The sequence below is a fragment of the Spermophilus citellus genome (assembly GCF_964194105.1).
Source record: "Spermophilus citellus genome assembly, chromosome: 10".
In the NCBI taxonomy this organism is placed as follows: Eukaryota; Metazoa; Chordata; class Mammalia; order Rodentia; family Sciuridae; genus Spermophilus; species Spermophilus citellus.
The window spans coordinates 119,765,378-119,778,444 of record NC_138197.1 but is presented as its reverse complement, the minus strand read 5'-3'; the positions used below and the strand labels follow the sequence as shown (position 1 = coordinate 119,778,444).

General features: G+C 39.1%; 1 protein-coding gene across 1 annotated transcript in view; it reads left to right on the top strand.

Annotated features, from left to right (window-relative positions):
- LOC308658299 (putative tetratricopeptide repeat protein 41) overlaps window positions 1-13,067 on the top strand; it is a gene marked incomplete at its 3' end in the record, with an annotated part of 89,616 nt that overhangs the window by 743 nt on the left and 75,806 nt on the right. Inside the window, exon 2 of the mRNA XM_081310860.1 lies at window positions 11,681-12,680. Coding sequence (XP_081166986.1) covers window positions 11,894-12,680 — 787 coding nt within the window. The 5' untranslated portion in view covers window positions 11,681-11,893. The remainder of the gene's footprint in view (window positions 1-11,680; window positions 12,681-13,067) is intronic.

The window sequence follows — 13,067 nt, the reverse complement described above, 5'->3', positions numbered from 1 at the left end:
CGCACTCAGTGACCGGAATCCCCAAGCCCTTGGTTTGCAGAAGTGGGTGATGGGATTCCCCCTCCCCCAAGGGAAATCTCTAGCAACTTTGATGCTTTTGACTCCCCCACAATGTGCAAAGGGGGCCAGCCACCTGGCGGTCCTAAAGCCCCTGCTGTAAGTCAGGTGGAGAGCGTGGTGGTAAAGTCCGTTCTAGCACAGAAAAGGAAAGGACACACCTGCAGATATTTGAAAGCAAAACCTGCGGTGCTGCAAATGAGAACAGAATTGTCGCTTTGTAACTTCATAGAAATACCCTGTCCGCCTTCTGGAAAGCACATAAAACACCAGGTGTCTTTCCTGTGAGGGAAGTCCCTCACACCAAGCTAGTGCCTGTGGAAATATTTTCTGTCTCTTTAACGGTGTTTTTACCCACTCCCCACCGTCATCAGCGCCTCTTCTCCAAAATACACGCTCCTATTGCTTCCTCCAGCAACGTGGAACTTCGGAATTTTGTTTTCAGATAACCATCTGAATTCCTGACCACAAACTTTTAGGTGACAATAGGTCATTGTCTTTTTACAACTTTCCATATTTAGGCTTGCCAATCTTGATTTTGTGGTTGATGGTTTTCATATTGTGGTGATGCCTTATTTACATCTGCCCAATTTACCTCCATTTGTTGTTAGTAAGCAGAGGGTAACTTGCAAAGCACGTCTCTGCTTCTGTGCTTACATTTTTGTTGTTGAGAGGATATTAGGGTGATGATTACATCTGAATTAGTTTTTGTATATTTTAACCCTTTTTTGCTTCTTTTTAGAAAAAGATGAGTCCCATCACTTTTCTGCATTTGATAGCTCAACTTCTTCATCTTTTTTTCTATCTTATTTATGAACAAATAAGCCATCAGTTCTGAAACTGTGAATGCCATCTTAACTGGTCACTGGTGGGTAGTTTGTGCTGCACCTGGAGGAACTGAGAGTGAGAAGTGCCTTCCAAAATAGAGCTGCTGCTTGTGGGAAGAAGTTTTTGCAGATGATGATGATAATTCCTGAGGTAGGCAGAGCACAAAACATTAGGCTGACTTAGCTGTGCTGTTTTAAGACAAGATCTCTGACAGATCACCCTGTAAAAGAAGTGGACAGTTTCCTGGATTCCTAGTCTTGCTGTCCCTGGCAACCCCCTTCTCTTCACCTCTTTTGACTTTTAAAGTGTCACTGATCCCTAATTCCTATTTTGGCCTATCTCCCCTAGAACTGCACTCCCAGGTAGTTTGTAACCTTTCAATCTGATTTTTTCCCTTTGACACTGTATTTCCATGGATGCTGCTACTGGAAATGACTACTTTGTTGTTATGCTGCTTTTGAATGCCACTAAGTAGCACCCTGCCTTGCAGTTAACTTGGAAGGAAAAACCAGATAGGCAAAGGAATGTAGTTAGGGGCAATGAATGGCTGTCCTGGTAGGCAGGTGTAGTTCAGCAGTGTAAAGTCAGGGAGAATACAGGAGACCAAGACAGGAAAGCAGGTGGCATCAAGGAGCATTGAAGAATGGGGTGGGTTGGTTGGTTGATTTCTTCCTTTGTTCTTTCACTTACTAATTCAGCAAATGTTAAGGACCTGGTATTTGCCAGGTATTATGCTGGGGGCTGGAAATACATAGATGAGCAGTATATATACGATCTCTGTACTGAACTTCAGCTAATATTAACAATGGAGTTGCATCGTAAACGAAAATATCTTGTTTAAACTCAAGTACAAAAGAATGCCAGGCAAAGTAATATCAACAAACTTTTGGGGCTGATAAAAATACCCTTAATCTTGATATTGGTGGTGGTTAAGACTTATCCAAGTATATACTTTATTTATTTATTTATTTTTTAAAGACAGAGACAGAATTTTTTTTTAATATTTATTTTTTACTTCTCGGTGGACACAACATCTTTGTTGGTATGTGGTGCTGAGGATCGAACCCCGGCCGCACGCATGCCAGGCGAGCGCGCTACCGCTTGAGCCACATCCCCAGCCCTCAAAGTATATACTTTAAAAGGATGATTTTTTAAAATAAAAAATATGAACAAATGAGTATAACAAAAGAGAGAATCCAAAAATAAGGGTTTTAATTTAATAAGTGACAAAATGAGATTTTAGGGGACTAAAGATAGTTTACTTCATGAATGATGCTAGCCTTGACTGGTTATCCATCTTAAATATTTATTGAGATGGATATTTTCAATAAAAATATTTTTAAGTGTACAGTTCGATGGTTTCTCATTTAAAGACTACAACAGCAACTGTCATTTTAGACAACAAAAACACTTAAAAACCATTTTAGTAAGAATCATGAACCAGATAGGGATGTCCATTATTATCAGTATTGTCCCATACTCTTTAGAAGGGTCTTATAGTAAGAAAATAAGTTGATATAAATTTTAGAAAAGTTGAAGTTCTTCATTTTGAAAGTCATTCTACCTGGTGACAGAACTGTATATCCCAGAAACTCAAGAGACTCTAGCTTTTTAAAAATGTTGAGAATGAATATGAGAAACTGGTATATTACTGACTTGAAGATAAATCTATTAAAATCAGTAGTCTTGGGGCTGGGCTTATAGCTCAGCTGGTAGAGTGCTTGCCTCATATGCATAAGGCCCTGGGTTCAATCCCCATCACCACACACACATACACACACACACTCACACACACACACACACATAAACACACTCACAAATCAGTAGTCTTGTTCTAATTTGCAAATAACACAGAAATGGAAATTTTAAAATTTTTCATATAAGAGGCAAAACATAAAATATATAGGGATAATAAAGACTTAGTTTGAATACGAAGAAAACAATAGAATATCAAAGAATATAAAATAAAGGAACTTGGGTCAAGTTCCATAACCTATGTATTATCTTTTGCTGTGTAGCAGATTATCTCGAAGCTTGCAGCTTAGAACCATACACATTAATTGTCTCACACGGTGTCTGTATGTCAGGAATCTAGGAATACTTAGCTGGTACTTCTGGCTCAGTTTCTCAGGAGCTTGCAGTCAAGATGTTGGCTAAGGCAGAAATCATCATCTAGAGGCTTGACAAGGGCTGGATCCAAGACCCAGAACCCTGCAGGAGCTCTGATGACTCATAACCAAGCTCAGAAATCACAGGTGATCATTTTTGCAATAAGTCTACTCAGGGAGAGGGTGTGAATACTGGCAGTCAGAGATCACTGGGGTTGATTTGGAGGCCAACTGCTACCACACCCTAATTGCAGAGAAAGCTGGCAAAGGTTGGACATGGCCCTGGGTTCAGCTTCCCTCGAGAGAGATGGGCTCAGAATCGTAAGTTGGGAATTTCTCCAAATATAGGAAGAAGGGGAAGAGACTTTAGATACAGTCCAGTCAAAAAAAAAAAGATCAATGTCTAACCACATTTGAATATACAAACAAATGAGTACAACAAAAAAGAGAACCAAAAATAAGTTGTTTCAATTTAGTATGTGACAAGAATGAGACTTCAATTTAGGGGAAAAGATAGTTTATTTCATAAGTGATGCTAGCCTTGACTGGTTATCCATCTCCAATATTTAATATTTTCTTTGCAATTCTAAAATTTGAATTAACAATGATAGCTTGATTCAGAAATATGTTGGAAGGATATTTCTTAATGAGAAGTTCAGCCTGGCAGTGTTAGAAGAGGAATTTAAAAAGAAAAAGTTTACAAGATACTTATTATTTAAGGCCTGCTATTACTGCTGCAAAAATTAATGTTGGAGTCAGACCCCAAGACAGGATTTAAGTAACTGCACACTCAGCCTCTGAAAGTGTACCTCACAACATGGAGGTGCCACAGTGATGTCTTGCTGCCATCAGGTAGATGAGAGCATAAATAGCATTGACTCCCCTAGTGCAGAAGTAGAATCCTTTGGGCTGGGGTTGTGGCTCAGCAGTAGATCACTTGCCTAGCACATATGAGGCCCTGGGTTCAATCTTCAGCACTACATAAAAATAAATAAGTAAAATAAAGATATTGTGTCTGACTAAAACTAAAAAATAAATACTTTTTTTTTTTTTTTTAAAGAAGTAGGGTTGGGGATGTGGCTCAAGTGGTAGTGTGCTCGCCTAGCACAGGTGGGACCCAGGTTCGATCCTCAGCACCATATAAAAATAAAAGGCATTGTGTTGTGTCCATCTACACTTAAAAAAAAATATTAAAAAAAGATATTGTGTCCACCTAAAACTAAAAAATATATATTTAAAAAAAAAAGTAGAATCCTTTCAATTCTGTGTCAATCTTTCTTAGTATACCAAGAGAAAGTCAGTTTGGTACAAGTTTGTCTTCAGTATCTCTCCAAAAGTTAATTTTCCTTTTCAATAAAAAGAGAACTAGAATTTAATCACATTGGTTTTAATGCATATGATCAATGCTGTATGATAAGGATTTTCCATTTAGTAACAAAAAATTTCTAGCGACATTTTTTCGCTAATTTCGGTTTAAATTATTATAAAGAAATATAAAAAGTCATGCCCTACTTTTTGTTTCTTCTGTCTACTCAAAAACAATTGTTTTCTTCATTTAGGTCTTTTTGCTTTTAATGTTTTTCAGTTAATCACTCTCCCTGCCCTGCAAAAATTGGAAAGACTATCAGCAGTTGTGAAGCAGGATATAGAGATAATAATTTTTAATTTTAGATTTTAATTATGTAGTAATCGATTACAGAAGCAATTTTGCCATAATCTCACCATTTTAAAATAGCTGCTATGTTTGTTATTCTGAACTTTTCTTTCTTGTGTGCATTCACTTTAATAATAGGAGAAAATATTGTTTCTTCCTAGGCAGTGTCTTAAACATTGTGTATTTAGTAGCTTAACTTCTACCACTCTGATATAATGTTATCTCTATTTTACAGATGAGGAAACTGAAGCACAGTGAATTTAAGAAAATTTCTGTAAGGACTTGAATCCAAAGAATTGGGTCTTCTGAACTTGGGCCTTTGGCCTTTATACTGTGCTTTTCCCATCTTTGGTAATTTTATATTAACACTGTTATTGTTATGGTCTAGTATTATTCCTTTCCATAAAATACTTATTTATAAGCATTTTACCTTTGCTGTATGGTCTCAGATTTTTAAAGAATCAAGTTTACTTTGGCAGAATTTAAGTGTTCAAGTCATAGGCTTGGATGAATGTCTATCCCTGTGTCACCACCACTATAATTAAGATATGGAACATTTCCATTGGCCCAAAGGGATCATCTGTGCCTCTTCCTATTTATTTCCTCCCCAAATCTGCAACAGGTGACAAATGAGTGACTTTGTCACCATTCTGATTTGTTTTACTTCCTCTTTGACCTATGAGTTATCATTATACTATGTCACTTGTCTGTGCCTTGTCCCAAAGTTTTTTTTAATGAATAATGATATAATAATTACTATATAATTATAATATTTATAATAGAGTCCCACCAGGCTACTTTGTTGGTGAATTTGAATAGTAATAGTATATCAGTTTCTATCCCCCCTCCTTTTTTTTTTTTTTTTTTTTTTTTTTGATGAGGTCTCACTGTGTTGCTGAGCCTGGCCTAGAACACCCACCTAGGATCAAGTGATCCTCCTGCCTCAGCCTCCCAAGGAGCTGGGACTACAGCTGTGTGCCCCCCACTGCACGTGGCTCCAGCCTTTTCCATTGATTTTATCTATCTCTTCACATTTAGAGGGTATTTCTTCTAAGTAACAGATATTAGAGTCTTTGCTTTTTTTTTTAATCTTATCTGTCTTATCTGACAATCTCTTTAAGTTGTACTTATTTATGTATGATTTAATTAATTATTTTATTGCATTTAAGTCTACCATCTTGTTATTTGTTTCCTGAAATTTGTCCCAGCAGTTTTTTTTTTGAAGTATTTTTAGTTATAGACGGACACCATACCTTTATTTTATTCATTTTTCTTTACATGGTGCTGAGGATCAAACCCAGTACCTCACCCACTAGGCTACACTCCAGCCCCTAGCTGAGTTTTACTGTTTTGTTTTGTTCTCTTTTTCTTCGTTTTTTGGTACTGATTATTTCCAATTTATCTCTGCTATTTGCTCATTGGTTATGTCCCTTCTTAGGGCATTTATTAGTCACTCCAGGGTTTGCAATGTACATCTTTCATTTACTGCTGTCTCCCTTTCTATATTGTGCCATCTTGTGTGTAGTACAGGAACCTTAGACAAGCCCTCCTCAAGCCTGCTCTTGTGCTCTGTGCTTCTTGCCTTTTACCTCTATGTGTGTCATAAACCCCACAGTGTACTATGCCTGTTTCTTTTTTCTTCAACTGTCAGTTATTTTTGGAGTGATCAATATAAGAAAAATGTCTTTCATTTTTACCATTTCAGAACTCTTTATTATTTGGGCAGATCCGAGTTTCTGTCGGCATCACATCCTGCTCTATTGAGCCTCCTTTAGCATTTATCATAGCCCAGGCCTGCTGGCAGTCACTCCTGTGTGTCTGAAAAAGTCCTAGTTTCCCTTCATTTATTTTTGATAGGACTCTGGGTTGGCCATTTTTTCCTCTTTTAGTGTTGTACTTTAAATAAATTGCTCCTATCTTAGAGCTTGTGTAGTCTTATAATAAATCCTCTGTAATTTTTTGTGTGATGTTGTCTAGGTGTTTTATTTTCCTCTTTTTATTTTTTGAGTGTTCATATTGCTCAAGTTTATCTGAGATACTTGGGTTGGTGGTTTGATGTCTTTCATTATTTTGGGGAAATTCTTAGCTGCTTTTTCTTCAAATCGGTGTGCTCACTGATTATTTCTTCTACTGTATTTAGTCTTTAAATAAGGTTAATGAAGGAATTCTTTATCTCTGACATGTTTTTTTCTTTCTGGTATATCCTTTTTTGTGTGTGTGGGAGTAATACTGGGAATTGGAGTGCTCTGGTACTGAGCTATATCCCAGCACTTTTTATTTTTTTATTTTGTGACAGGGCCTCTAAGTTTCTGAGACTGGCTTTGAACTTGGAATCCCCCTTACTCAGCCTGGTGAGCCGCTGACCTTATAGGCATGTGCCACAGTGCCTGGCTAGTATTTCCATTTTATTCTCTTTCATAGTTTCCATCTTTTTACTGAACATTTACATCTATTTATGCATGTATTACATCTTTTTCATAGATTTTTAAAAACCTTTTAATCATAGCTACTCAAAACTTGTCTGAAAGGTTCAACATCTGGATCATGTCTGAGTATGGTTCTGTGGATCGATATATCTATTGAATATGGATATTTTGGTTTTTTTTTTTCTGTACTGGGATTGAACTAGGGCCCCATATGTGCTGGGGAAGTGCTCTACCACTGAGCAATATTCCCAGTTTTTAAAATATTATTTTGAGACAGGATTTTGCTAAGGTGCTGAGGCTAGTCTTAAACTATGATCCTCCTGCCTCAGCTTCCCAAGTAGCTGGGGTTACGTGCATGTGCCATCCTACTTGGCACTGATGGATTTGTTTTCTTATAGCATATTTGTATGTCCATGATTTTTAAATTAAAATCTAGACATTATATTAGAACTAGTTGAGGCTCAGTGTTACAGTTTGTATATGAGGTGTCTCTCAAAAGCTGGTGTTAATGCAGGAATATTCAGAGGTGCAGAGATTAGATTACGAGAACGTAACCAAATTGGTCCATCCTAGTTTGGATGTACTAAGTGGGTGGTAATTGTGGGCAGGTGGGGCTTGGCTGGAGGAGATGTCCCTGGGGATATGTCCTGGAGGGGCACAACTTCCCAGTGGTTGCTTCCCCCCACGTTCTCTGCTTCCTCCCTGCCATGAGTGGAGTAGCTTCCTTCTGCTGGGTCCTCCTGCCCTGATGTTCTGCCTCCCCTTGGGTCGAGAGCAATGGAGTTAGTCGACTATGGACCGAATCTCCAAAATTGTGAGCCCAAAATAAACTTCCTCCTGTAAGTTGTTCTTGTCTGGTATTTTGGTCACAGCAATGAAAAGGTGACTAATACAGTAAGATAGATTATATTAATCCCTGGGTCTTGTTTTGATCAATCTGTGAGTGTGAGTTGAGTCAATGCTGTTAGGATTGATCCGGTTTAGCTTTCATTGTCCTGTTGAGACCTTCCATGCAGCTGAGGCCTCAGATTCCTCTAGTGCTGAGCTGCTGCCACCTTTTTGTAGGGTTACAGCGTTGTTGTTGTTGTTGTTGTTGTTGTTGTTTTTTCTGAGAGCTGCAGTCAGCTCTTCGCTTCCAGCTCTCCCCAGGTTCACCTTGCCCAGTCCCCGCTCTGAGCTCGTGGTCTTCCTCCTGCTCTGGTAGACTGCTGTTTGGGGTTACTTGGTGCTGACTCCACCAGCTGGAGGGGGCGCTCACTATTGTCTTTGGCCTCTCCAGGTGAGACTGGCCGGAGTACTTTGGCGCTGGGGGGAAGGCTCTTTTCAGGGTTTCTGCCCTCCTCCCCCAGGTATCCCAACTCTGTGTGTTCTCCTGCCTCTCTGGGAGGTGTGTTAAATCTCTTGGCATCAGCACCGTGTTCTGAGCTCAAGATGGTTTCCTGCTTCTCCCCAAGGGTTAGAGGACTTTTCCCTCTCTCTTTCCCCAGTTGCAGTTGGCAGTGGTTCCAGAAACTCTGCTCTTCTCCCATTGGCTTATGCTTTGTGTAAGGAGAGGTCTGGGGATGTGAGCAGGGTTCTTGCTGTTCCACAGCACCTGCCAATCACTTCCTGTGGGCCTGGTGCTCCGTCTGGTCTCCTATCTTGTCCTTAGTTTTTTTTTTTTTTCTCTCATGGGACAGAGCCTGTGAGCTTCCCTACATATGGACTCCTACTACGCCACACCCTTGGACTAGCCCACTCTTGGCCTTTAATTCCTTAGAAATTAAAATTTTTTTGTTGATGTTTTCTTACTTGATTTTACGGTAGCTTTTTTCCTATGCTCCACCACCAGTTTGTGTCCCATCTGTCCTTGAAGGGACCTGTCCCTCTTTTGATTCCAAGTTACTTGTTTACCTTAGGACCTCAGGTCTCTGATCAGCTCAAGAAAAATTTTGAATTTTATTGTTGTTCTGGGTTTTTCTCATTATTGGGGTGGTTGGAGCAATCTTTTGGATTTCTACATCCCAAGAAAGAAAGGAAACACCTCAGAGGCTTTTGGTATACTTTATTATTTCCCCAGTTAGGATGAAGATCTCTGAGACCTGCAGATCTGGGGTGTGGCTGTGGGCCCCCAGGAGGGAAGCACGGAAGTTTGTCTTGCTTTCCTGCGGGAATCTACCAAGGCCTTCTCAACAGAATCTCCCAGAGTCTATAAATATCTAGAATTTTCAGGGTTTAAGCCTTTGTGCATGGGAGGGGCAAGGTGAAGCCTGGCTCTTTATGCACTGCTGAGGCCAAGGGCCTGTTAAGAGTTTTCCATTATCAGCCTGGATCCATAGAAGTCCCTAGATAGCATGGCTTTGTTTTGTCTTGCTGTTTTATAGATTTTTTTAAATCACTGCTTTTTGGGACTGGGGTTGTGGCTCAGTGGTAGAGTGCTTGCCTCACATGTGTGAGTCACTGGGTTCAATTCTCAGCACTGCATATAAATACATGAATAAAATAAAGGTCCATCAACACTAAAAAATGAAAAAAAATCACTGCTTTTTATAGGCCTTCAATCGTGGTGTTCTTTTGCATGATTTTATATTTATTCTGCTTAGAATTGAGCTTTGTAGAATCCATGGGTGCACAGTTTTCATAATGTTCGGCATTTTTTTAGCAGTTGTTTCTTCAAGTATTGTTTTTCTGTCCTTTCCTCTTTCTCCCCTCCTTCTGGGTCTCCAAGTTGAGAACCACTTGATATTGCCCCTCATTATTGAGGCTTTACTTGGTTTATTTTGGTATTTTTGTTTGGTATGTGAAATGTACTTCAGTTTACATATTTTTTGTTCTTATGTTTTCAAGTTCACTGATTTTTTTTCTTCTGATAAATTTTTTTTTTCTTGGTAATGAGAATGTAACCTAGGGTGCCTTTCACTGAACTGCATCCCCAGCCCTTTTTTTAGTTTTAATTTTATTATTATTATTTTTTTTAAATTTGAGAGGAGGTCTCAATAAGCTGTTTAGGGACTCACTAAATTCCTGAGGCTAGCTTTGAACTTATGATCTTCCTGCCTCGGCCTCCCAAATAGCTAGGATTACTGGTATGTACCACCATGGCAGAAGGTGACTTTTTGCAAGGGCCAATAACCTATCTCTAGTTTCCTACATGATAGTGAGAGGTCTATTAATAAAACCCCATGATGTTTATTCTGTCATCTTTTAGAGCTTTTTTGGTAAAATGGTGTAAGATTGTGTTTTAAAATTATTTTTTTTCTGAATTGTCACCTATTTATTATAATATTGCTCATAGGATAGAGTTTTCTGCCCCATTTCCAAAAAATGAGTTTATAGATTTTCATGACAGAGTCTTATCTCTGTCATATGGTGGCATTATCATGTTCATGTTCTGGAGTCAGGCTGAGCTGGGTTAAGATCCTGGCTCTCCATTTCTACCTGAATGACTTTGGACCTGTTGCTTATCCTGCTTGAACTTTTGTTTCTTCATCTATAAAGTAGGAATGCTGTTATTTTCTGTCATAGGATTGTTGAGACAATTCAATGCAAAAGGGTTAATGCTTTTTTTTTTTTTTTTTTTTGATACCTGGGATTGAACGCAGGGGCACTCAACCACATCCCCACCCCTATTTTGTATTTTATTTAGAGACAGAGTTTCACTGAGTTGCTTAGCGCCTCCCTGTTGCTGAGGCTGGCTTTGAACTTGTGATCCTCTTGTATCAGCCTCCCAAGCCCCTAGGATTACAGGCATATGCCACTGTGCCTGGCTAGGGTTAATACTTTTTTTTTTTTTTTAAGTTGTAGATGGACACAATACCTTTTTTTTTCCTTTTCTTTTAATTTTTATGTGGTGCCGGGGATCAAACCCAGTGCCTCACACATGCTAGGCAAGCGCTCTAGCACTGAGCCACGACCCCAGCCCTAGGGTTAACATTTTTAAAAACAGTACTGTGCTTTTTAAAAAATTGCCAAATGCTTGTGACATCATGTGTTCTTCCACAAGTAAAAGCAACAAACATAACCAGAAAAGCAACATTTAGTATGGAAATGAGTTGTACCAAGGAAAAGCTTATAAAACCAGGTAGTTTTCTTTATCTTTTTTTTTTTTTTTAAACATCTCGCAAGCATAATGATGTTGTTAGAGGCTGTGTGTTTTTCCATTAACTCAGTGGAATTAAATTCTAGCCCATGTAGGTGAATGGAATGTTGTGTGAGCCTGTAAAATTTAAGATTTAAAAAAAAAAAAATCACGGGTCCTGGAGTTAGACTTCCTCTCAGCTGCCAGCTACATTGTTGGTCTTGATACTTTTGATTTGTTTTTCCTGTGCTGACCTCAACTTTATACCTGTTTTGGTTCTTGCTTCTAGTCACAGTCATGAATCTTCCTTGGTTTATTCTGCTCCTGAACACATTAGGCTCCTTTTCTGGACTTCTCTTCCTTTAACATATGGGGCAAAAGTAGCAGTTAGGTGAAGAACCCCTGGGGAGGTGAATGGGAGACTGGGGGAGGGAGGTCTGTGTCAGCACCCTCTCATCTTGTTGTGCTCAGTTCTTTAGTAAGAGCTTTCCGGGAAGTGGGGAGATAGGAGCTACTTGGAACTCTAAAATGAATGTTTTTTCTTTTTCAGTCCTAACAATCAAGATTTTTTTTCCTGACCTTCAAATGGTGGGCATCTCTCATCCTCAAATGATGATCCTCACGAACTACCTTGGGGAAAGATTGCCATCTGTTCCTAGCAAACATCATTAGGAGAAAGATCTAAGAGCAGTGAGGGCTGGAGGCTGTCCCAGGATGAAAACCGTCCTGATTTGAATGTGATATCTTCCCCAAGCAAAGGAAAATGAACCAGAAGGCAAATGAGAATGTAGAAAGAGTTGCCCAATTCAATGTAAAGCCCCAGACACCCATTCGGCCTTACATCTGCTCCACTCTGAATGATTTTCAAGAAGAGAGGAACTTTTTGGCAACCAACATCTTCCCTCAGCTTAATGAACTCTGCAATTCCCGGGGTACATACTTCAAACCTGTGGACCTGAGGTGGTCAGTCTTGAAGGCCCAGAAGTCCTTGCCGGCCAACTTGTATAGACAGGGTTGCTGTCTCCTCTCCCAGCAGCTGAAGCTCTGTCTTGACTATGTGAACAGCTGCTTTCCCTTCTTCATCTGCATGTTGGGTCAGACCTATGGGGACTTCTTTCCTGACCACTCACCTTTCATGTTCTCCAAAGCAAAAGACCTATCAAATTTATCCAAAGCAGAACAGAATCTTTATGTTGCTGCAAAAAATGGTTATCCTTGGGTCCTAGAGACTCCCAACTGCAGCCTGACGGAGTTTGAGATCATCCAGGCAGCATTTCGGAACCAGTCACAATTTCAATATTTTTATTTCAGGACCAGGACCACGCTGCTGAAGATATTAAGTGGGGAAGAGGAGGAGAGTCTGTCCTCAGGTGCTCTGGTGAATGAAGAGGAAAAATTGAAGATTGGAAGACTTAAGGCCAAGATCATTAGTAAAGGGCTTCCCATCAGATTTTATAAAGATCTCCAAGAGTTGGGGGAACTGGTTTTCAAGGACTGGTCGTTTGTGATAGAAAAACTTAACCCAGTCACTTTAATGATCAAAAATATAGGTGAGTGAATGTGATTAACACAGGTTAATGTTTTGTATGTCTTCCTAGGAAAAAATTTTTTTAAATGATTGAAAACATTCCTTAAGCATTTAATATTATCCATTTTATGCAATATATATTTTTTCATTTTTTAAAAAATATTTTTTAATTATACATGGGTACAATATCTTTATTTTGTTTGTTGATTTTTGCGTGGTGCTGAAGATTCAACCCAGTGTCTCACATGTGCAAGGCAAGTGTTCTGTGACTGAGCTATAACCCCAGCCCTATTTTTTCATTTTGAAGATTTTTGAAACTGAAAATGGGAGCTAATGATGGGTCATGGAAGAATAGTTAGGAAGTTAAAGAGCTCAGAGAAGACCCAGAATATCTGGCAGTTAATGTGTA